The 23,981-nt window shown below is 37.8% G+C and overlaps 1 protein-coding gene across 22 annotated transcripts in view; it reads left to right on the top strand.

The window, feature by feature from the left end:
• BNC2 (basonuclin zinc finger protein 2) overlaps positions 1-23,981 on the top strand; it is a 439,476-nt gene that overhangs the window by 276,487 nt on the left and 139,008 nt on the right. For 21 of the 22 annotated variants that reach the window (XM_040481320.1, XM_040481317.1, XM_040481312.1 and 18 more), the window contains one exon: positions 795-897. In XM_040481320.1, the coding sequence (XP_040337254.1) occupies positions 795-897 (103 nt within the window). Of the gene's footprint in view, positions 1-794; positions 898-1,165; positions 1,336-23,981 lie in introns of those variants that run through there. The other variant, XM_040481322.1, reaches the window with a different exon arrangement.

Genomic DNA, 23,981 nt, shown 5'->3' with positions numbered 1-23,981 from the left:
ATCTGAAAGATTAACAAAGCATCCTAAGTGAAACTCAGCAGAAGAAAAGTAACATTCTAATAATAATATTTGTATGTCATGTTTTACTTTCACCAACATTTCACTTGAGCATTATTGTAGTAGAATGTATTTTCCTGCATTATTGCCAAGTGGATAAACTTAAATGGGAATATATAGTAGCAGCAATATTTTGTTCTGTTTGGGATCCCTAGCGTTACAAATCAAGCATCTTGTAGAATACATAATCCTTTATTCTTATTCTGCTTGGTCTACGTTTCTAATTTAAAGGTTAAATATGAATGACATGAAACATTCTATTAGTGAGTGAGCTTTGTTTTCTTACATTTTTTTTTTGGTAAGAGATTTTGATGGTATCCAAATTTATTTTTAAAACACTCCAGGCCCCTACCAACATAAAGCCTTTCGGGGCGCCTGGGTGGCGCAGTCGGTTAAGCGTCCGACTTCAGCCAGGTCACGATCTCGCGGTCCGTGAGTTCGAGCCCCGCGTCGGGCTCTGGGCTGATGGTCAGAGCCTGGAGCCTGTTTCCGATTCTGTGTCTCCCTCTCTCTCTGCCCCTCCCCCGTTCATGCTCTGTCTCTCTCTGTCCCAAAAATAAATAAACGTTGAAAAAAATTAAAACAAAACAAAACAAAACAAAACAAAACAAAAAACACTCCAGGCCCCTACCAACATAAAGCCTTTAAAAATGGAAATAGATGTTACTTACTAAAATGGTAAAGAAATACAATACCTTTGAACAGATGCTGATCCTTTTTTTTCCTCTATTTTTCAGGCCATCCGTTGCACACTGGTAAACTGCACGTGTGAATGTTTTCAGCCGGGGAAGATTAACCTGAGGACTTGCGATCAGTGTAAACATGGCTGGGTGGCACATGGTGAGGAAAATCTGGACTTTTCTTCCTGTTCTTGTTAGGTTCATGTGAATGTGCGTATTTTTTCAGAGCAGTCACTGCCCTGGAGAAGAGAGGGGTCAGCTGTGCTCCAAGAGCTAGTTAACATGCAGGCTGCAGCTCTCAAACAGCATATTCTCGGCTCCAAGGAGTAAGTCTAGGCAAGCAGTTCTTAGCAGAAGGGTGCGATGTTTATAGGACAGTTGGGCCGTGGGGTTCTGACTGAACGTAGCAGCAGCCAGCAAGCACCAGGCCTGATGGAAACTCAAACATACCACAGTTGGCCTTTCAGGGCCTGTACCTCAGAAGGAGGCTGGCAAACCCTCTTTGCTTGAGGAGAATTCGTCGATGACTGCTCACCCTTGTCGTATGCTTTTGAGGCTGCATTTATCCTCCCAGATGTTAAATTTTGTATGGTCCAAGGTGAGTGAGAGAGTGAACGGGAACATTGTTTGGCTAGTATCTGAAAAAATAATGTGTAAATACCCCCTTTCAGTGCTCATCGGGATTGGAGGTGGCCGGTGTTGAATGGGGGCTCTGCATAGGTGTGTCGCCTGAGGGTGACCCATGGCCATGGCTGCAAGTGTTGCTGCTTTTTGCCAGATGCACAGAGCTGTTCCATCAGTGTGGAACATTGAGCATTTAGTATGTTCTTATGTATGGTTTATGTGTTTTATGTTCAGGCAAAAAGAGACTTAGAAAATAAGCAGACATTTTCTTCCTAGAATGTAGAATTTTTAAAGATAGGTGATGTTTATAAAAGAAATCTTGGCCTGAGATTTTTTTGACAGCCTGGGGTATTGGCTTCTCGGTCGACATATTCTTCATTCCCAAACTGTGCCAAATATCCAGTGGGTTGTATTTTTATAAATGTCATGTTATTCTAGCAAGATCTGAAGTAACAACACTGGGCCATGCCTTTGAAATGCTTTTAATTTATCATGTACCTTGCTTGTTAGGGTGTGTATGTTGGCATTGTGGGGACATTTCAGCCACATTTCTGTGTGTGAGATCGAGAAGGGATAGGTAGGGTAGCAGGAGAGGAATACCCTGGAAGGGGTGTGCCTGGCAGGCAGAGCCACAGTCCTTTAGTGCCTCCAGGAATGGAACTCCTTCCTGTTTCATTAGCAGGGCCAAAATCTGAAACGTCTCGCAGTCTGGTTTTGAACAACAGATGAGCTGCTGTTAAACTTTTGTAGTCTATGTGTATTACCGCATTCGATGATTTCTTCTCTCTTCCGTATTCATTTCCTAGGGTTGCTGTAACAAAATACCACAGACTGGGTTGCTTAAATCAGAAATTTGTTTCCCCACAGTTCCAGAGGCTAGAAGTCCAAAATCAGGGTGGTTTCATTCTGAGGACTCTTCCTGACTTGCAGATGACTGCCCTCATGTTGTGTCCTCAAATGGTCTTTCTTCTGTGGATGCATACCCCTGGTGTCTGTTTGCATCTAAATGTCTTCTTGTTCTAAGAACACCAATCAGATTGGATTAGGGCCCACTCTATTGGCTTTATTTTAACTTAACCAACCTGTTTTGTTTTGTTTTGTTTTGTTTTAATGTTTATTTTTGAGAGAAAGAGAGCAAGCATGTGCCGGGTACATGAGGGAGGAAACGGGGGAGGGACAGTGAGAATCCCAAGTAGCCTCCATGCTGTCAGTGCAGAGCCCAACGCAGGGCTCTGATGCAGGGTTCAAACTCACAAACCAAAATCAAGAGTCGGATCTTTAACCAGTTGAGCCACCCAGGTGCCCCTAAAACTTAATCAGCCTTTTTAAAGGCTCAGTCTCCAAATATAGTCACATTCTGAAGTACCAGGGATTAAGGCTTCAAGGTATGCATTTTGGGGGAAACACAACTCAGCCCATAACACTTCCTAAATATCCTTCTTTCCCTGAGTAAGTGTTGGCTTTACTAGGTAATAGGTACTAGAGCTTATGTCCCAAGGCCGTCAAGACTCACAGAGGCAGTATGGAATCTCATCCTGGCTTTGCAACTTCAGTGGCTCATAGTTGAGCATCTCTGCAGGTCTGCCTCCTTATCTGTAATATAGGATTAATAATACCTACTTTGAGGATTGTTGTGAGAATTAAAGATAAAGCATATGAAGACTTTCAAATAAATAATACTGTGTTGAAAGTAAGAACCTGAACAATGGATAAGCAATAAAAGTAGGTCGATCAGTTAAACAAAGGACTTTTCATTCATTCAGCTCCCTTTTTTTCCAAAGCCATCTGTGTTCCCATCATCTGTCTACGGTGGTAGCCTTGTGAGTATAAAAGTTTACTGTGTCACCAGTTTGTTTTACCTATCCAACTGCCACATGCATATTACATTAGTAGTGTAATGGGGTGAGGTGGGAGAAGAAATATTTCTTCTTTCTCGAATAAAATAAATTATTTGTAGCCAATGGTTGTTACTGAGACTTTCTGAAGGATGTGATTTTTCACTAAACTTGAATAAGGCATTTCTGTTATATTAGGCTGTGCTTTTTCTACTGTGTCCTTAGAAATCCTGGGTTTCTGTGATATTAATTGTAGAGTTTCCCAAGTCTGTCTTTCTCTCACCACTGTTAATACCTTGATCTCTCTTCCCCCCTCTCCTCCTTCAACTGTGTGTCCATATACAACTCCAGATATGTACTGGGTGCCTGGGTGGCTCAGTTGGTTAAACATCCGAATCCTGGTTTCGGCTCAGGTCATGATCTCATAGTTTGTGGGTTTGAGCCCCACATCGGGTTCTGTACTGACTTAGGATTCTCTCTCTCTCCCTCTCTCTCTGCTGCTCCCTCACTTGTGCTCTCTCTGTGTCTCAAAATAAATGAATAAACATAAAAAAAAAAAAAAAAAACAACGACAACAACTCTATGAGGCACCTGAGTGGCTCAGTCTATTGAGTGTCTGACTTCAGCTCACGTCCTGATCTTGAGCCCTGCATCAGGTGCTGTGCTGTCAGCGTGGAGCCCACTTTGGATCCTCTGTCCCCATCGCTCTCTCTGCCCCATCCCCGCACTCTCTCTCTCTCTCACATACACACACTCTCAAAAATAAAATAAAACATTTAAAAAAAAAAACCCAGCCAACTCCAAATATGTACATGCAGACTCACAAACCCCACTCTTCCTGTATTCATTAGGACAAATACGATAGTGAAGGATTGGCTTCCAGCTTTTGAGTTGGCAGTGGGATGAGAGCACCCACTCTTTTTGCCCCTGGCATTCCAATTAGTTGCTTCATTCTCTCCCCCTGCACAGAAAACCCAGAAATCATATCTCTAGTGATTTCTGTGCAGAGGTGAAACACAGCGGCCTTCCTGGCTGCCTTATACAGTACGGTGTCCTATGTGTGGCACGAGGAGGAAATTACTTGGTTTTTTTAGTGTGTGACTTTTCTCTGAAAGTGGATGTAACAGGAGTGAGACTACTGAGACACATCTCATAGAATTATTGTATCGCATCGCTAAACATACTCCACCTGTTAATTGTATTAAAAAAAATATTTGCTGCTAAAAGATAAAGATAACCAAATGTCAAATCAAGTGTTCTCTATAAAAAGAACACCTTTTACAAACTTGATGGACTCTTTTGAACAAATATGTTCCTATATCTCTTTATAGTTTCTTTGTAAGATGTTGGATTTCATGGGCCGTTATATCACACATACGCGTGTGCACACACACACACACACACACACACACACTCTTCCATAGCCTTACACATTTATTCTCTAACCTGCTTCAATTGTTGACATTAGCTCCTTTACAGTAATCTTGAGAAAGATGTTTTAAAAATTAAAGGGAGTGAGTGATTAATTCATCATACTATAACACCTGGGTTTTGAAATTATGCACTGGGCCGTGTGCTTTCTACAGATTACTTCCTTGAAATCTTTAGCACCTTTGAGTCAGAGAGGAAAAAACCCTAAACAGTTCCTTGACTACCAATAGGTATTTCCCACTGAATTAATAAAGGATTTCCTGTTCTTTCTCCCCATTAATGAGTTTCAGGTCTTTCACTTAGATAATAGAAAGCAGGGCTTTATTGAATTTAACTTTATTTCAAAACAAGCTTTTTTTGGTATACGATCTCCATACCTATAATGCGTAATAACCCAGAGTTCCTAAGTTTGTGAATTTCCGTTCAGAGTTCTTGGATAAAGGACTCCAGCATACTGCCAGCTAATTCATTTAACAACTATTTTTTCCTACCTCTATTTGCATTATCTTTTCTGTGTGTTTCCTTCATTTGCCTAAGATATAGAGTGAGTTTTGAAAAAAATTAAAATAAAATTTCCTACAAGTTTTAATTTTCCTTGGTTCAAAAGTGCCAAAATAAGATACCAGGATAAGTAAGAGCAGCAATGGGCTTCTTTACTGGTGACATAAATGTTTATGTTGGTAGAAATTTAGTTTGTTGCATTTTGACCCTTTCCCACCATACTAGAGTAGTAATTCAACCATTCACAGAATTAAAGCTTCAGCCAAAGATTTTATATAGTCTTGGAAATTAGCAAGTATCACTAGTACATACCCAGTACTGGGTAAGTTGTATGGGGAGGGTGGTAGGGATAGTGCTTCCTTCTAACGAGAAGTGTTACTAATAGGACTTTGTTGCCTTTGTAAAAAAAAAAAAAACAAAAACAACTGGAGACACGGTATAGGGGTTGAGAACTATAGTACTAAGTCACTTCTGTTATTTATTATTTGCAAATGAGTTTTAATGCCTGTATTCTAGATGAAGATTTCATTTCTAAACCATTAAGATAGAGTAGTACAAATAAAAAAAATAGTAAACTATGTTCTAAATGATTTTAGTAAATATCTAGTGATAATCCAAGACAACTGGAAATTTTTTTTTCTTTTATGTTGGGTTGTATTTGATTTGTGTATTTGAGAAAAGAGGTGGGCAGATTTTAGAAAGGTAATGTATTTAGAATTTTTTCCTTTACTAGATCAGTAATTTTTACTTCCAACAAAGCCCATTTGTTAAAACTACCTTAAAAAAAATCCACTGTCTCTTAGTGTGTCTCATAAGCATTTGGCAAGGAGATGAGGCTTGATGAATAAAAAATATATTACACAGCTTAATGAACCCCACAGCAGCTTTCTCGGTACAAATTATTTCCTTTATAGAATATTCTGATTTAAACCAAAAGCATGCACCATTCCAACAAGCTGCATGAATGATAGAATTTTCATTCACTTCCAAGTGATCTGAATTAACACTAGTGTTATTTCCTTTGGCTAAGGTCTGCCTGTGAGAACGCTTGTTGCACCAGAATTCTTGAGACCTTTCTTTTATTATGTTCTATAAATGTGATTTCTCTTTACTACTTGCAGTTCATTCAAGGAGAAGATAGTCCTATGTTATTACTTTAATTACTTGGTCATCAAGCCAGCTGCCTTCCTGCTCATATCCAAACTATTCAGATTTTTTTTAAAATGTAAAACGAGCAGGCTAGGCCTGCATTGTCTGGATCATCAATGAAGAGATATTTAGTAAGCATCTATCATAGATAAAGTACTGTATCAGGTGTCCTTCAGCTCCTCAGTTCTGTGCCACAGGAGATAGCAGTATAAAGTTAATTTAGTGTCCTATAGTAACCAGTTTTATGGTTTAATGTACTGTAAGACTTAATATTCATATAATCCATTAATTTCAAACCTCTTTTGTAATTCACTGGAAGTAATTTTTCTTTTTTTTTCCTTATCATCATTGAATTTGAATTCTCAGCTTTTACTTGATATATCTTATCAGAACAGGGATTTTTATAGAGACCCTGCCCCAAATAGAAATATAAGACCTCCCATTAAATTTGAATTTCAGGTAAACAATGAATAGTTTTTTGTTTTGTTTTGTTTTTTTAGGATAAGCCTATATCTGCAAATTTAGCTCAGTGGTCCTGTATTTTTATTTGCTAAAACTGGCAAGCATACATCTAAAAACATTTTAGTGAGGCTTAATTTGCATATTTAAATCTTAAATCAGGGCCATTGGTTCTGAACATTCTGTAATCAGAAACCTTTTGATTATGTCAGTCTTACATTCAGCACCACGCGATCTCAGCATTCTGTTTACAAATTCCTCAAATTTGTTGGCGCCCTGGTACTTTACAAGGATTTAAGCGGAGTGGATCAAAAGCAGTAGTTTTCATTTTATCCCATGAAAAGTCACATGTCTTTATTATTTGTCCCAGTCTATGCTCTTCTTATGAATTGTCTAAACATCTGTGGAAGTCGTTTATTCCCAACTGGTAACTCTGTAATATTCTTCCTGACTTGAGTCCAAAGCCCAGTATAATTAATGTAGTAGTAACTTTTCCTTCTTCCTCCTTTCTTCCCTAGTTTTCTCCCCTTCACACCCCAAATAGATGTCTTTTATCATAAGTAATAAAGCATGACATTTCTGTGACATCATGCTCATTCCAAATAACTCAGCAGTTTCTGTATGATAATTCGTACATTTTTCATGATTGAGCGAGGAGGGTAATTAAAACTGAGTCTCTTCTGACAAAGGGAAAGGTAATCCTCCCAGATATTAACCTACAAGAAAGCTCTGAACCTCCCTTTAATTGACCTAGAGATTGTCCCAATAAGAGTGAATTTTGTTTTGGGAGAGACTTGTTGCAGGAGGCTGTTTTGTTTAGGATTTGATGAAAAGTGTAAGAAAGGTACTAGCTTGAGTCCTTAGCACAGGGAAGTAAAGACAAGCTTTGCAAGTGAGAACTTGATCCTTTGGGAAGATGTAGGTGTTCGTGCTTCCAGGGCTTTACCTAGAAACAACGTGGGTAGGAACACCATATTCCTCTTCTTTGGTACGCTGCTTTGGAAAAGGTGGGAACTAATGTAGTATCTGTTTAAAAGAATCTAAGTAGACTTAGTTCTTCCAGATTAGGATACTGAAACCTGGCTTGCCTAGCTGCAAAATTCTTTTCTAGTTAGAGAAACCGGCTTTTTGGTGCCTCCTAGCTCTGGTAAGGCAGTTGGGTCCCCGATCTCTCCATGGACAAAGTCGTTGATCATCTCTCTGGTTATTTTTATTTTAAAGAGCAAAAACAAGGCCATTTTCCTGCCTGGCACAGGAGCCTTCTTTGCTTGACCTGAGGGCACCGTGCCCTCTTCTGCTTTTCTCCTTTACTCCCTGATCATAGCTGATAAGCTTTAAAGGGAGGCCATCCTCACAAATGCAAAGGTTGGGTGCCTGATTGATGGCATTAACTATATTCTTATTGTGTCCCTGAGCTGCTTATTTTGATTTGTTTCTTAGTCTGCCTACCTTTGGGATGGTGCTTTGAACTCCCTAAAATTTTTCGTTTTTAATCACAGCACAAACAGTGCCTCCCCCTCAAAGTCCTGGGCTCTCTGCCTGTTAGCTCCCCATGGTTTTTTTTTTTTTTTTTTTTTTTTTTCCTAGCTTCTTCTTACTCAGATGGAACATAAGATGAGTCTGGTAAATTCTGGCCTCTAAAGTATGCAGTGCCAGTCCGCTGCTAAGGAGTTTCTAGGGAGGATCTTGAGATTGAAACATACAGGCCTGGAGCCCCAGGATATGAAGAAGTTTCAGAATCATAAATGGGAGGCATGATAGAAAAGTAGGGAAGAGTGCAGTTCTGTTTAAGTTCCTGTGCTGCTCTTACCACCTACTATCAGCAGAACTTTGGCCAAGTTACGTAATCTCTATTTTCTCGTCTGTGAAACGTGGATAATGATAGCACATAGTTTGTAGGGTTCTTCCTAGGATTAAATGAGATAATCTACTTAATAGTGTTGGTTATTGTTATTTCTGAACTCTTCTAGAAGTACAACTTCAACCTCTGAGGGTGTGACAGACATGTTTTAATATCGTTTAGTGGTTAAAAGTTGGCTTTGCCAGATGGTGGTCAAATCTCATTTCCGTCCCTAGTTAGTAAGCCTCAGTTCTTTTATCTGTAAATGTAAATAATAACAGAAATATACTTAAATATCACAGCAAGGTTTTGAGGAAGATTAAAGGGAAGAGTAGACTTAATACCAGTGATAATGTCCAGAGCCTCACTTTTAAGGTGCAGGTGGTGTGAGCTTCTTTCCCCTTCTAGGGAAGGTTTTCTTCAGTGCCCAGTGGCAAAGTTTAGGTTACCAGTTCTTTTGGCTGTAGGGCCAAGTGTTCCCTAGGTGAAGTTGTTTTCCCCAGTAAATCCAGTACAGTTCCATTCCTTCCATTTCCCCTAACATGTCATTTGAGCCCTTATTTGAACAGAAATCAGAAACACTTTTTCCCAGAGGTCACATTTTGAGAAGTGTAGACCAGTTAAAATGAATTGTAAGAGTATTTATCTGTTCAAAGTCCAAAATCAGAAGTAGATTAATTTTAGGCAGATTTCAAGCTACTTTTGCCCAGTCTCACACCTATCTTGCATGTGAAGTGCTCTGACGGGCTAACCACTTTATCATTTTATTGTACTTTATTACATCATAAATTTTTATATCTTGCTAACGATCCTACAGGAAGCTTAATTGTTTATAGGAACATCTTAATTGACTGGAGTTCACCAGGTTAAGCAGAACACAAATTGAAGGAGTTATAAATGAAACACTCAACTCCTCTCATTTTACTCAGGATGCTCTGTTCAGGTATACGAGGAGATTTCCTTGGGGCATAAGGGCCCAGTATGCCTCAGCAATATCATGTTGATACTCTCAACCATCCTTCTTTCTGCTGTGTCATAGTGATGACTTTTTCTAAGCATGGGCCCTCCCCCTACCCTTTATTGAAGAGTGGATGAGGTAAATAAGGTAATTCTGAGGAATTCTGACTTGTATTCTGGGAGGCATAAAATGTTGCTTATGCATCCCATTCCTTACCAGTTTTGCCTTCTAGGAGGGTGGTAGGTGTTTGTAATTCTTCAAAAGCTTCTTGCATTTATCTGTTACTAGTTAGTGAGCGTGTAGCCAAAGCCCTGTATAGAAAGTATTTTAAGGTGTTACTGTCACAACTGGGTAGAGTCATAAGCAGTGTCTGTTAAGGGGCCCGGTAGTAAGGTCTCGCTCTCCCTGGAGTTCAGGGAGATCCTAATTTTGGCCTCTTAGGCCTCTCAGCCAGCTTGTATGGTCAGGCAGGTGACAGTACAAATGCAAGCTCAAACCCATCTAAATGAAAGGACAGTGTTGTTGGGCCTTAAATTCAATTTGCCAAGGAATGCAAAGGTAACTTTAGACCTGGCTGTCCAATCAAGAAGCCACTCTTATGGATGTGAGCACTTGACGTGCAGCTAGTCCAAATTGAGACATGTTGTAAATATAATGTATACACTGGATTTTGGAAATGTCATCTTAAAAAAAATGTAAAATACTACAGTAATAATTGTCCATACATATTGGTAATACTTTTGAGATACTGGGTTAAATAAAATATATTCTTAAAAATTAGTTTCATTGTTTGTTTTTTACCTTTTAAAAGAGACTAAAAAATTAAAGCACCGGACTTGAATTCAATTTCTATTAGACATAGCTGTTCTAGGCCCTCGGTATGAGATCATGTATTTGGAGGCCTGAAGCTTAGGTTAGAGTGGTTTACTGGTAGAGTAGTTAGAATTGGTGTGAGAATCCTAAAAACCGAAACCTGAGGCTCTTGTCCTCCCTTCACTCATCACTGTCAGCTCCTTCCCAGTCCTTCGAGCTTTCACACTTGCTGCACTATTGATCATGTCCAGTCTTTCCTCTGCTCTTTTCCTCGGGGAAGAGGGATCCCCCTTGCCCCCAGGAGCAATTAAGTGTTCCCTTCTGAATGAGCTCAGCACACTTCACGGAGACCAGAGGGTCGTTTCTGTGCAATACTGATCCCTCTACTAGCTTGGGAGCTCAAGGAGGGCACTTCTTCATCTCTGTGCTGATACCCACTGCGGCATTGCCCACATGGGAGCACAGGAACAAAGGTTTGCCGAAACTCCTAAGTGTATCTAAGAGTCTCTGACTCCTAATTGCCATTTCTTTTCCAGCAGCCTCTTCCATGCTAAGTGGTAAGCACAACTGCAGACAGCTTGCCTTTAGATTCTGCATTTCTCTTTTCCAGCCTTTCTGTTCTCGCCTTTTGCTGTTTTCTTCTGTCTTTAAACAACAAAACAAGTGAAAGGTAGGTAGGAGGTTTTAGCAGCCTGACTAGCCAGGAAGTAAATTTTAGAGAAGTTCAATTTGTTTGATCATTAACAGATGTTGGCATTTTGGTCTTATTCAGAAGGTACAGTTTTGAGTGAAATATCTTCCAGTTTTATTTAGTAGTTCTTCAATACTCCTTTGCCTGCAAAAATCTGATGGATAGAAATTCTCCCCTCCTCTCTTTGGTTGTCCATGTTTTCCACTATCAGTAAAAATTAAAAAACAAATCAACTTCTAGCATAAAAGAAAACACCTGTTTGGCTTGGAGAAATTGGCCAGGGAGGTCTTTTCTCTGACAGGCCAAAAGCGACCATCACAGGGCCCCTTATAAAAAAAAAAAAAAAAAAAAAAAAATTTTTTTTTTTCTTTATTTCATGTGAGCATTGGCAGAAACTCTGACAAGCAGTTCTTCATATTTTATTATGTTCTTGTCTGCAGAATCTCTGTCAGGCAAAAACCTTGTCAGCGGAAAACCTGTCGTAGGATCAGAGGAGACAAAAACAGGTGTCACACAGGCAGTCAAAACTGAAGGAAAAAAAAGATTAGGCTAAAGAGAGAGAGGCAGACAATTACATTAATGCCATTGCTTTTATCTTATAGATGTGTGTTATTATCTCGGGGTGCTGAGTGCGCAATTGCCTCAAAGAAAAGTAGACAGGAGACAAGGGGAAACTTGATAGTTATTAACTGAAGAGGCAGTGTGTCAAAGCTGGATGGGGTTCAAAGTTTTGCAAAGGAAAAAAACTGCAGGCAGCAAGCAACGGCTGTGCGGTTCTGCTTTTGGCTACATAAACCTAGAAGCAATCTAACATTTTCTACTTGGAAACAGATCATAGAGAGAAAAATTAATGAAAGATTTCATTTGGAAGTTTTTGGGGTAACATTTATCCTATGTACATGTGACTGAATCATAATCTTTTCTCTCTTATAAAATCTTGCCACAATGTGAGGCATGAAGACAGGCATTTGTCAGTTCAGCTGTGTTGTTTGGATATGTTTAAAACACCTATTATCAACACACTTTTAATTAAAAAAAGCTATTAAGAAGCCCTTTTACTAAGTGTGAACATCTGTACATGCAAGCTGTAAATTAGGAGATCACATATGTGTGCCTCTGTCAGAGACTAAATGAAATTGGCAAGTGTTTTCTAGTACTGGTTTTTAAATACAGTAAAAAAATCTAAAGGAAAAGTTGCTACGTTTTAAAATTTGGATTTATTTTTATGATTGTGCCTTTTAGTACTAATTAATAGAACTTTTCTTCTATGTAGAAGTTAGGGCCATTGTTATTCCCAAATTGGTAACCAGAATTCAAAGAGCTGATCAATGTCTCCCTTCTTTCTTTGTTTACATCTTTTCAAGAGACCTGACTTCTTTTCTGAGAGTTTGGGCTCATTAAATATTGGTGGTGATATAAAATAGTTTCATTTCGCCGATGGCTCAAACTCTGAAAGATATTTAGCTTGTTGATAGCTCCTACATGTCAAACAGCTGACCAGTAACTTTTGGCTGGGATGGCAACTTTAAGTTTCCTGGTCTGCTTAATCATACATTGATCATGTTAGTGGAAAAATCAGCAAGGATTGCTCTAGCCCTTAACATTTTCTGTTCATGCATTTAACGGTTAGTTTAGATTTTTCCTAAGACTGCCTTCTTAACCCCTTTTTCATGAACAAATCTTTATATAGGGTCTTTTATCCCTCCAGTCACAGATGCAAAGCAGCTTGATACTTGATATATGCATTAAGCAAATCCAGCAATCCAGAAGAAAACACATAGGAGTGTCAAAAGTGTGTGTGATAGCCCAGAGTTTTAAGGGATTATGTTGGGGGAATAAAAAGAAAAAGATAAAGATTGATTATAGATTTGGAATGAGATTTCAGGCTGACTTACTGGGAGAGGGAAGGAAAACTACTTGTGACACAAAGGTGATGTTTATTAAAAAAAAAAAGACTATAATCATTTCTTTCTTTCAGGTATTTCCTACCAGATGCTGGCTTTTTGTATTATTTTTCTTTCTCGGTTTTGAAATAGTTCTTCACTGTATGTGATAGAGTTTAACGCATATGTTGTATAAAAAATAAATATGCTTTGCATTTATAATGTTTCCTTAATGAAATTCTTATATACATATATGCTACTTTAAGAAAATTAAGTATTTAAAGCTAATAAATTGGGAGTAGGGTAATTACTCTCTTGCAGAAGAGTACATTTTTTGTATAATAAAACGACTTGATATCATGTTTTTCAAGTAACACATTTCAATAGTTACTTTTAAAACAAGATACGTTTTGTAGTCAGTGTACATTTAATTCATTTTTCTGTAAATTAAATAAAGCAAGGTTTGTGTAGTCTGCTTTCAGCTAGCCTTGTTGACCAGAGTTCGGATAGAACAGCAAGAGTAGAAACAATCCCCCAACCTGGTTGCAGCAAGTAGATTCAATTACCAAATCTCTTCCTAGTTTTACTGTCAAGTTTGTAGATTAAATTTTCTCTTTTCCCCTTAACCACTTGTAATGAAGTTGCTGTAAATGAGGAAAGACATGCCTCCAAAAGTGGGCCATGTAAGGAAGAAGGAGAAGAAATAAAACCAAGGAATTATTTAATCTACTAGCCAAGAGAGTGAGCTCCTGCACAACCAAGCGTTGACAGTCTACTTTTATGTGTGCCTCACTCAGACTTTAATGATTTCCAAAGTCTGTTGTGAAGACTTTATTATGCATAAGGCCACATGGGGGAAATGCCAATCAGTTTGAAATATTACTACATAATCTCAAGTGGAGCTCAAATTTTACCCTGGAATAATTGTAGGTGTTTGTGTGTGCATATCCACATATTCTGAAAGCTAAATGTCAACTAGGATGATTAAAATCCATAGGATGGTGGGACCTCATTGGTACTACTCTTGTCCCCCTTTCCTTGCTACAGATTAGAATCACATTCGTAATGAACCAGAAGAGTATTCATATACTTATCCCTCATGTAGGAAGGGACAAGAAAAAATCAAGAGCCATTCACATAAGGCATGATAAGGTATAGTAATGTATTTGGAGTTTATGGAGGCTCCGTAGGTTTTTGTTTTATTTTACTTAAAAACACTGACACACTGTTTGTTCAAGGAAAAAAATAAACCCTTCACACATAAGGGCTGACAGCTTTTATCACCAGGCTTGGGGATCAACTCTTTCAGCTATATATCATTCCTTTTCTTCTTTTTTTAAAAAAAATTCTCGAAGCAAGCCTTCTCCTCGGTATTAAGTATGCTAATTAATTCAACCTTGACAGTTACAGTTAGAAAGTTGTGACTTAAATGGAACATGAGTTATTTTGTACTTAAATTTTCCCCAATTATATGGTTCTTTTCCCCAAAAGTAGTGAATAAAATTGCAGATCTAAATATTACTTCAAGTCATAAGGAATTCTTTTAATAACAGTCATTGTCTGCCTTCATGATCGATTCTCTGATTCACTAAAAAGTTTTTAATATGTCATCATTGCCATTTATTAATGTTTTCCCCAAGTGCTATGGCTTTTATTAGGGTCTGGCTCACGATCTATGAGTAGGCTAAGCCTTTGCCTTGCGCCCTGATGCTCTCTCGCCTAGTTAGAGAGCTGAGTCTTATAATGGGAAAGGATTGATGTTATAATGATTCCAAAGGGTCCCTTTATGATGAAATTCTAAATACGCAAAATCCCATTAAACCTGTAGAAGTTCATGGGCTAGCTACATTGAAATGACATATCATTATATTGGGTATAGCGTGCATATTATAAAGTATGATATAATTGGAAATTATTGGTGATATTAGCAAGAATGAAGAGCCACCCACCCTCATAAATTCAGAGTATTTGGGTATTTGAAGTAGGAAAGGGAACAATATTCCCAGTGATCAAAACTTTAAAATCTGACCCCAGAAATTGCTCTTAGAAAATCCTGTCCCTAACAACTTTATTTCTGAACTCTTACAGTAATTGTGGAATGAATTCCATAAAACAATCCCTTAAAAAACACATGTTAAATGTTAATCTATTAGAAATTAAAATCATGCTCTTTGACCTGGAGCTCCTAAAAGCTAACCACTTGATGCTGTTATAATTTAGAATCCGAGGGGGAATTGAGGCAAGAGACATGGGGTTCTCAAAACAATTAGCTTTCCAGTTTAAGGCTCACTTGGCCTTTCTCCCAAAATGAAAGAATGAGTTTCTTTACTTTTTCTTTCTTTCTTGTAAAATTGCTTCAAATTAGTATTTAAAATTTTAAAAATATCCAGGGCAAGACTGGAAATTAGTGATATAAAAGATTTCCTTTTAGGCCGTTTTCATACAAATTTTTCATTGTTTTCCTCTGCAAAGTAGGTGGCTTTGAAAAGTTGCCTCACTTGGCTCACTCCTGATTGAATGGCTCTGAGCTTCACACTGCCATGTCTGAACAGCTGTTACATGGAGTCCACTGGACATCAGGGCCTGAAATATTCGAACATATTCCTGGGAAAACCACCTAACTCACTTGAATCTGGCTTTTAAAGAAAGTTAGGTTTAAAAAAGTTGTGGAAAACTAAGAACTATAAACTATCACTGAGAGCCAGTTTTCTAGGATCAGTGAAAAGCACTTTTATACTCCTACATTAAGAAAAAAAACTATCTGAATATGTTCTTATTTCTGTGACCTTCACAGAAAATATTAGAAGTGAAGTCTGTAGAATTACAGGTTTACATTTATTTTAATTTATTTGAAGGTTTGGGGAGTAATTCCTGTTATTAAAAATTGAAATAAAAAATAGTTATTCACCTTTCATTTGATAAATGCAAGTTCTTTTATAACCACTCTTCACCCACCCACCCCCAGCACTATTTTATACTTTTGAAAACAGAATTTTGTAAAGAACATTACTTTGTTCTTTAAGTTAGCAATATTGTTAAAAGTGTATATTTGTATTTATTACATATTTTGCATTATGTTTTATACTTAATTTGCATTTGCTTTATACATTTACATTAATGAACCATAAAAATTCTGGCTGTTTCCTTAATGTTGATTCTGTTTTTAACAGAAATGAGTTTTCTTCATCCAGACTTATGTGTCCTTTTGGGGTCTAATCCTGTCAAAGTGTTTATTAAAAGTTTGATATCCAGACCTCAATTTCTCCTTTGTTTTATAGCTAGAAAATTACTAGTTTAAGCTTCAGTTTTTGCCACTTTAAGGAAATCCGGGTAAATTACGTTCGCTCAGTTATCTAATTCACAGTTTAAGAAACTCTTGTATGAATTTTCTTTTTCTAACTAGTATCTGTATTGTACAGTTAAGCCCTTTTCTTTTACCAGATAAAATTCCACATACTAAAAAGAGATTCATTTATCTACTGGCTTTTTTTCTGTAGACCTTTTATAAAAGAAAAATAACCTTTTCTTTGTAGATGCTGTTCTTACAGTCTTAATGTGTGACTCTTCTCTGACCTCTGTCCAAAGTCTGGACCAGCTATATATACCTTTTCCTATAGCTATGAGGCCATAAATCTAGCACATTGATCACAGATCTAGTGATCTGTCCTATGATTTTCATAATGTCTGTACATTATGTTCTAGTCTACGCACCATGTCATCAAGCTTATTTTAAGAATACTGGATTTCATCTTGCTCTTACCTAGAAATCCATTGGATGCCCCCAAATAATTCTCAAGTAGTAGGAAAGGGAATAGATTATGCAAGGCTTGGTCAGTTTCTGTTCAGCTAGCAGCCCCACCTCACTCCCTAAACTGCCACAATTACCTACCTCCACTGTTCTCTAGAGGAGTATAAAGATAAAAGGAGAGGGACATGGGTGAAATTAAGAATTTGGTGGCACAGTAGAATCATGCATTTAGCTTTTCAGTGCAAATACATTAATGGTCTTTTTCTATATTATGTTCACTTAACTGTGTTTATCCATTCAACAATATGAGGGCTGGACACCGTTGAGTGGATTATGTGTCAGATATGGTTGCTGCTTAACATCAGGCTCTTGTGATAAAATGGGCACATAAGTGACCCAGTAAATGGGCACCATATGGTTGGGATGTACATGTTTGGCATACATCATTATTGAGACAGTTGGCTCTTAGATGAAGGGACTTCTCCAGAGCTCATGGAAAAAGAAAATGGAACTTGAAGCTAAAAGAAAAATTTAGTCAGAAAGGTAAATAAGAGGGAGGAAAGGCAGTTAAGGAACAGCATTGAAAACAAAAAAAAAATTTTTAATGTAGTTTAGCAGATGGAACCTTGCTTGTGTCTCCAGCCTCATCCTGTATTATTCTGCTACTCTTTCTCATGTGCTAGCAGAATTGGCTTTGCCTAGAAGAGCCAATTAATTTGTTACCCATTTAAATTATGTTCTCATGTTGCATACCCAGTTTGTAATTCTGTGCATTAATGAGTATGTTTTCTTTAAGATGTCTGTTTTCCTCAGTAGCCTATTAACTTCAAGGTGGCTTGAATCATACCTGTTTTGTTCTCTACTAAATCTCTAAAACTTAGCATAGTGCCTAGAAATATTCATTGAGTGACCAAATACTAAAGTGCTAGGAATGTTTGAAAGGTAGTGTATAGCTCATTGTGGTTGGAACAGAGGCCTGTGTCAGTCACTAGGATGGATAGTAAATTGATCTGGCCAAGGTCTTCTGACCCAGGTTAAGGGCTTTGTGTAAAGGGGGAGTAAGGTAGAAAAGAGCGACTTGTGGGTTGTATTTAGGTTGTATTTAGGCCAGAGAGAACAGAGATAGACCAGACCATCAGGGGTTACTTGCAGTAATGGAGGTGTGAGAGTCTAAAAGTCTGTGCTAAAGTGGTAGAAATTAGGCCAGAGAGGAGGAATTGATCCAGGAGAAACTGTGGTGAAAAAAGTTATGTGTACTAAGTAGCTTGAGATAATTTTGAATGTTTTTGCTATATATAATGTTCAGTTAGAAAAAAACCACCAGCAAGATAGAAATTTGTATCCATGGTGTGGACCTCAACTATATGAAAAAAGTAAATGTAACTATATCAACATGTGGACATTAGCAGTTTTTGGATGATGGGATTATAGATGATTGTTTTATTGTTGTCTTTCATTTACAGCATTTTTTCAATGAGTACTTTTGACATATCTAATCAGAAAATAACAACAGTAACACAAAGGTTTGTTTCATGCCTAGTTTCCTTAGTTCGACTTTTCACAGCACTAAGGGTCAAGTACATGTTTACAGTTGAGGACATGGAGCTTGGGTAGGTTAGGATTCACATGCGTAGAGTAAGAGTGGTTGGATTCCTAGAGGCAGCTCATCTTAGGCAGCTGCAGAGGCAGCTCCTCTAGAATCCTGATGCTTCCCGGGCATCTCTATTGATTTCCCTTCTACACCCCAAACTAGAAAATCTTAGTCATCCTGTATCTGTGTCTCATCATCTATGTAAGCATCTGTTTTCTTCCCCACACTTTTTAGCTTGGTCTTGGTTCTGTGTTCTTCCTTCCTTGCTTCCTTGAGTTAAGGTAGTGGTCTTCAAGCTTTTGGCTTGCTTGCCAGTAAAAAGAGTTTTGAAAATGAAGAGCCATCCTAACATTTTCATATACTAAGTAACTTGCCAAGGTCATACAGCAAATAGGTAACAGAGCTCAGATTTGAACCTTTGGAATCTGTCCTTAAGAAACTGTCCCTTATTGGGAGGACAACGATCTTTTTTTTTTTTTTTTTTTAAACACTGGGAATTTTAAATTTTTTTTTTTCAACGTTTTATTTTATTTTTGGGACAGAGAGAGACAGAGCATGAACGGGGGAGGGGCAGAGAGAGAGGGAGACACAATCGGAAACAGGCTCCAGGCTCTGAGCCATCAGCCCAGAGCCCCACGCGGGGCTCGAACTCACGGACCGCGAGATCGTGACCTGGCTGAAGTCGGACGCTTAACCGACTGCGCCACCCAGGCGCCCCAGCACTGGGAATTTTAAATCATTGTTTTAAGTCATTATTATTTTTTTATCTCCTTAACTCTTGTTTCCAGTTCACTGTCCCCAAATTACCTTACTATAAATGCAATCATATGTTCGCTGATAAGTCTTATATCATTCAACTTATACATGCCAGCCACAAGAATTAAGAAAACAATGTAAATAGAAATTTTATTGTTTAATTTGATCAAGATGATAAAATCCAAAACAATGTATATATTACAAATTTTTATAATTTATTAAGCATAAAATGGATTTTTGTTAGAAATAAAATGGATGGGGCTATAATTTTCTTCTTCCCAGATTAGTTCATATATCAGGAAATGAATAATACTTCGTGTAAGAAAGAGAAAAAGGTGCACTATCATTCCTCCGTTCTGCAGATACTACTACTGAGATACTTGCTCACATTAATAGGTGGGATTAGCAACTTTATTCCATCATCATTCAGTTCTTAGAAGTCATTTCAAATTACATGCCCAAAACTACACAATGATCAATTAGTTCTGTTAAAAGGAAAGAAATGAAAATCACATACCTTATTACCTAAATGTTGTCATAGTTATTTACCAATTCAGTTTCTGGAAATTTTAAACCTATTAATGCCTGTTTATAAATTTAGCTATTAGTCTTTCATTTAGAGGCATATTATTTATTCTAGTATACACAGAAAAGATTGAGGAAATAAAAATACTGTATTAGTTCAAATAGTTTCTGCAATATGCTTTTTTTTTTTTGAAAAGAGATACTTCTGTCATTGCAGATTTAGTTATCTTGACTGAAAATTTTCACCAGTGCTCATGGTCAAATCATGCTGCCAAATCTAATTTAATTTTCATTGGAAAAAATTGAACTCACATTTCAATTCAAATAAAGTGAATATATTAATATGCATTTTGAGAAAATTGTTAAAAAATCAATATGTTGTAGACTGGATTTCATAGATTACTAAAACAGTCTAGAATAAAATGTGGAGCTAATAAAATTATTCACTTTATTGTGGATTTCTTATTAATTAGTTATGATGTAATATAATATAAACCTAAGGTTTTTATGAAGTGAAAAATATATTAGAAGTCATGAATAAAAAGTCATGGTCTTACTTTGATAATGGGGTTCCATGTGTGTATCACAATATAGTGTTGGATTCTAAGAACAAATTAGGTTAAGAGTCACGTATTATAAAAAAATTTATTAATTTGCCTAGATCTCATGGCCAAACTTTTTGTGTATTTATGAAAGAAGTTACGTACTACTAAAAAGTAAGTGCTTTAGCATTTAGATCATAATTTATGTTAATTTTACTTTTATTAATAGGATGTGCAAAATATTCAAAATTTTATAAAAAAATAAGGTGAAAATGATGAATAACCATAACTGAAATATTTTGATATTATTTGATTAAATAATACCTTATTAAGTCATCAGCATAGTTTCTGAAAGAAATCATACAAAATTTCAAATCTCATGTTTTATCTAGTGTGTCTTACAAATTTTGTAGGTCTAGGAAATATTCAAACTGAATTTACTGAATTTACAACTATTCATATACTCAGAGCCTTTTCTTCCAGGTGATGATTGCTACTTTTAGGGATGAGTATCAGGATTAATTGAAAAGAATGGTTTAACTTTTAATATGTTGGGAGGCAAAAGCCATTTTCAGTATTGGACACTTTGGCTTTGCTCTTACAGGATATTTTCTAAAGAGTGATTCGTTATTCAAATAGGTAGGAATGCTAGAGGTGAGTGCATTACTCCTGTCCCATTTTACATTCTTTCTGAATTCTGAATATTCCAACATAGACCCACGTATCAAGTTCTAGCTACCCTTTACCCATATAGGTATAATCAGGAGAAAAGCACCCCTTCCAGGTTCTTGGTGCTTTTATTAATCATTAAAGGAGGCTTTCACAAAGCCTTATTTATTTCAGCACCCAGGAGAGTTTTCCACACTGAGTCAGCACGGCCGTATAAGGCCATTTAGAGGATACACCATTATTTTGTAAAGAAGGAAGGGTACAGTTTTTTTTTTTTTAATTTTTTTTTTCAACGTTTATTTATTTTTGGGACAGAGAGAGACAGAGCATGAACGGGGAAGAGGCAGAGAGAGAGGGAGACACAGAATCGGAAACAGGCTCCAGGCTCTGAGCCATCAGCCCAGAGCCTGACGCAGGGCTCGAACTCACGGACCGCGAGATTGTGACCTGGCTGAAGTCGGACGCTTAACCGACTGCACCACCCAGGCGCCCCAAGGGTACAGTTTTTTTAAAGGAGAATGTGAATGGCTAATCTGTATGTGCATACAGGCCTGTTCTCAGGTGGATCAATTTTAGGAAAGACTAAATAGAGGATTACAGGGTCTGGAAATTGAGTCCCCATGTCTGCATATTTCTTGAAAGGCCTTAACCTCATGTGTAGGCCCATCATAGTTTGAAGTCCACCAAGTTAAGGCATCTCCCAGTGGAGTATTGCAAACATGTTCTACTCTATACACTTGACTCTAGCCCATCCCTTCACCCAACTCTGTCTGTGATTTTTGGTGTGGCATGTGTAATGGTATATGTCAGAGTCATCCGTTTTCAAACTAACCCTGACCATCTCTCTCTCTCGACTCTTCCTCAGAGGGGGGTTGTGGCTCTGTGGCTGAGGTTTGCTCAGCACCTTTCTCAGTGGCTGTTTAGTTACTGCTGACCATGCTCCATATCCCTCAAGCTGACAACTATTGTTTTAGTTAAACTTCGAGGCCCTTGTCAAAATTTTGTATCTAAAATTATAAATCATTCTAATGTTATAAAATATTTAGTAATTTCTATGTCCTGTTAACAAGAAATAAAATTATATCATACACTTTCCATAGCTTTGGACTTTAGTACGAAGGCTCCATAGATTGCCCATCTGATTCTTTTGTACTTATCTCTAACTATTTTGCCTCAAGTATTACACATTCTTTGGGTAGTCAATTCTCTGACACATGTCAGTGGTTCTCAAAGTGTGGTCCCTGGCCAGCAACATCAGCCTCCTGTAGAGACTTATTAGAAATGCAAATCCTTGGGCCCCACCGCAGACCCAATCAGAAACTCTGGAGGCAGTGGCCCAGCAATCTGTGTTGTCATAAGCCCTTGAGGTGATTTCTGATGCACATAATGTTTGAGAACGCCTGCCTTAGCATCTACCTAGATTGCTCTCCTCCTCTCTCACTTGCTGAATTCTTAGTTGTCATATAAGACAATGCCTTCCTGGCAGAGTTGCCCTCTCTTCTGTATCCTACAGTACTTTATCAAATCTCTTTTCTGGCATTTATACTGATTGCATCTGTCTCCTTTTGAAGGTGGAGGCCACAACATAAATTACTTTTGGATCTGCATGCAGCACCTACCTTGGTGATAAGTTATTAAGTGCTGGTGAATAAATGAATGTATGCATGAATGAAGGAGAAGAGCAATATAGGAGGAGTGGTGATCAATAAGGCCAGCTGCTGTGAAGAGATCATGGAGAATAATGAAGGAAAAAAGCTATTGGATTTCATAGTAAGGCAGGTGTTGGTGACCTTTGAAATGCTTGCTTCAGCAGAGTGATGGGCAAGAAGCCCAGATTGCTGCGAGTTAGGGACTTCCAACATGATGAAGATTTGCAAGTTTCCAGACTTATTGACTGTTTATCTGAACATGTGGTGGAAACAGAATTTTCTTGGGAGAAATAACTATGTGACCTTAGTTCAGTTACTTAATCTCATTGAGCCTGTGATCTCTGAATAGCCAATAATAGTAATACTGTGTGATTTTTTATTTTTTAAAGGATTAAAGTAGATCATTGTAACCCCCTAGAATGCCTGACATTTACTTAGTACTTACATGGCCATTTCCCTTAGCCCCCCACCCCCACATACAATTTATTTAATAATGCTGATGGTGTCCATTACCCTTTGTAAATTTGTATAAGATATGAAATTGTTAAGGATACCTTTATTCCAGTCATTGGAGAAATTGTGAATTACAATTGGAATTGTGAATTGGAGAAATTTGGGCTGGAACTAGTTGAACCATTGATAGCTGCTTTGAAATTACATGGTATCCAGCTGGAAAAGTACCCCCAAAAGTGGAATATTTTTTGATACAAATTATGGAATCCTACTTCAAGCAGACATATAAGGGGAGTGTGTGGAGAGAGGTTTTTTGTTTTTTTGTTTTTGTTTTTGTTTTTTTTTTTTTGGCTCATGTGGCAGAAAACTTCAGGGGATAGTGCCAGCCTCAACACTGCCATATCCATATCTTCTATATCAAACAGTATTATCAGTGGTTGGTCTTTCTCAGACCATCTTGCAGACTGTCTTCTATATGATTCTCATTCTCAAGCATATGTATTAGCTACAAATATCTAGGAAAGGGAAGACTTACCAGGAGTTCAAAGTAAAATCCTACATTCAATCTCACCTTTCAGACTTAGGTCACTTGCCCATTCTTAAACCAGTTGCTGTGGCCAGGGGCCTGGGATGTCCTGGTTTTCCTGGCCTGGCTTAAGGAACATTCTAGTCAATGGAATGATTGGTACTGAGTGTAGGAGAAGAGTGGCTCCCCAAAGGGAAATCCAGTTTCTGGTACCAGAATGAAAGGGAGTAGATGCAAAGCAGACAAAGCATTTGATAACATCTTATTGTATAGAAAAGTGCTTTTTTAAAAACTGTGCTTCCAGGAACCCTAGGGGTTCCACTGAAATGCTTAAACAAGTTGAAGGGAAGAAGAGAGGAACAAATGATTGGAAGCTCTCTAATCCACATGCACTCCAGCTTCACCAAGGGTAGCTTTCGTTTTATATATCTTTATATCCAGTTTTTGTTAAGATTTCATTTCAGGGGTTCCTGGGTGGCTCAACCAGTTAAGCATCTGACTTTGGCTCAGGTCATGATCTCGTGGTTTGTGGGTTTGAGCCCCGTGTCAGGCTCTGTGCTGATGGCTCTGAGCTTGGAGCCTACTTCAGATTCTGTCTACC

The sequence above is a fragment of the Herpailurus yagouaroundi genome, unplaced genomic scaffold, assembly GCF_014898765.1.
Source record: "Herpailurus yagouaroundi ecotype Mexico unplaced genomic scaffold, PumYag 160, whole genome shotgun sequence".
In the NCBI taxonomy this organism is placed as follows: Eukaryota; Metazoa; Chordata; class Mammalia; order Carnivora; family Felidae; genus Herpailurus; species Herpailurus yagouaroundi.
Note: the sequence above shows the minus strand (reverse complement) of the source record. Positions and strands in the feature narration are given on the sequence as shown.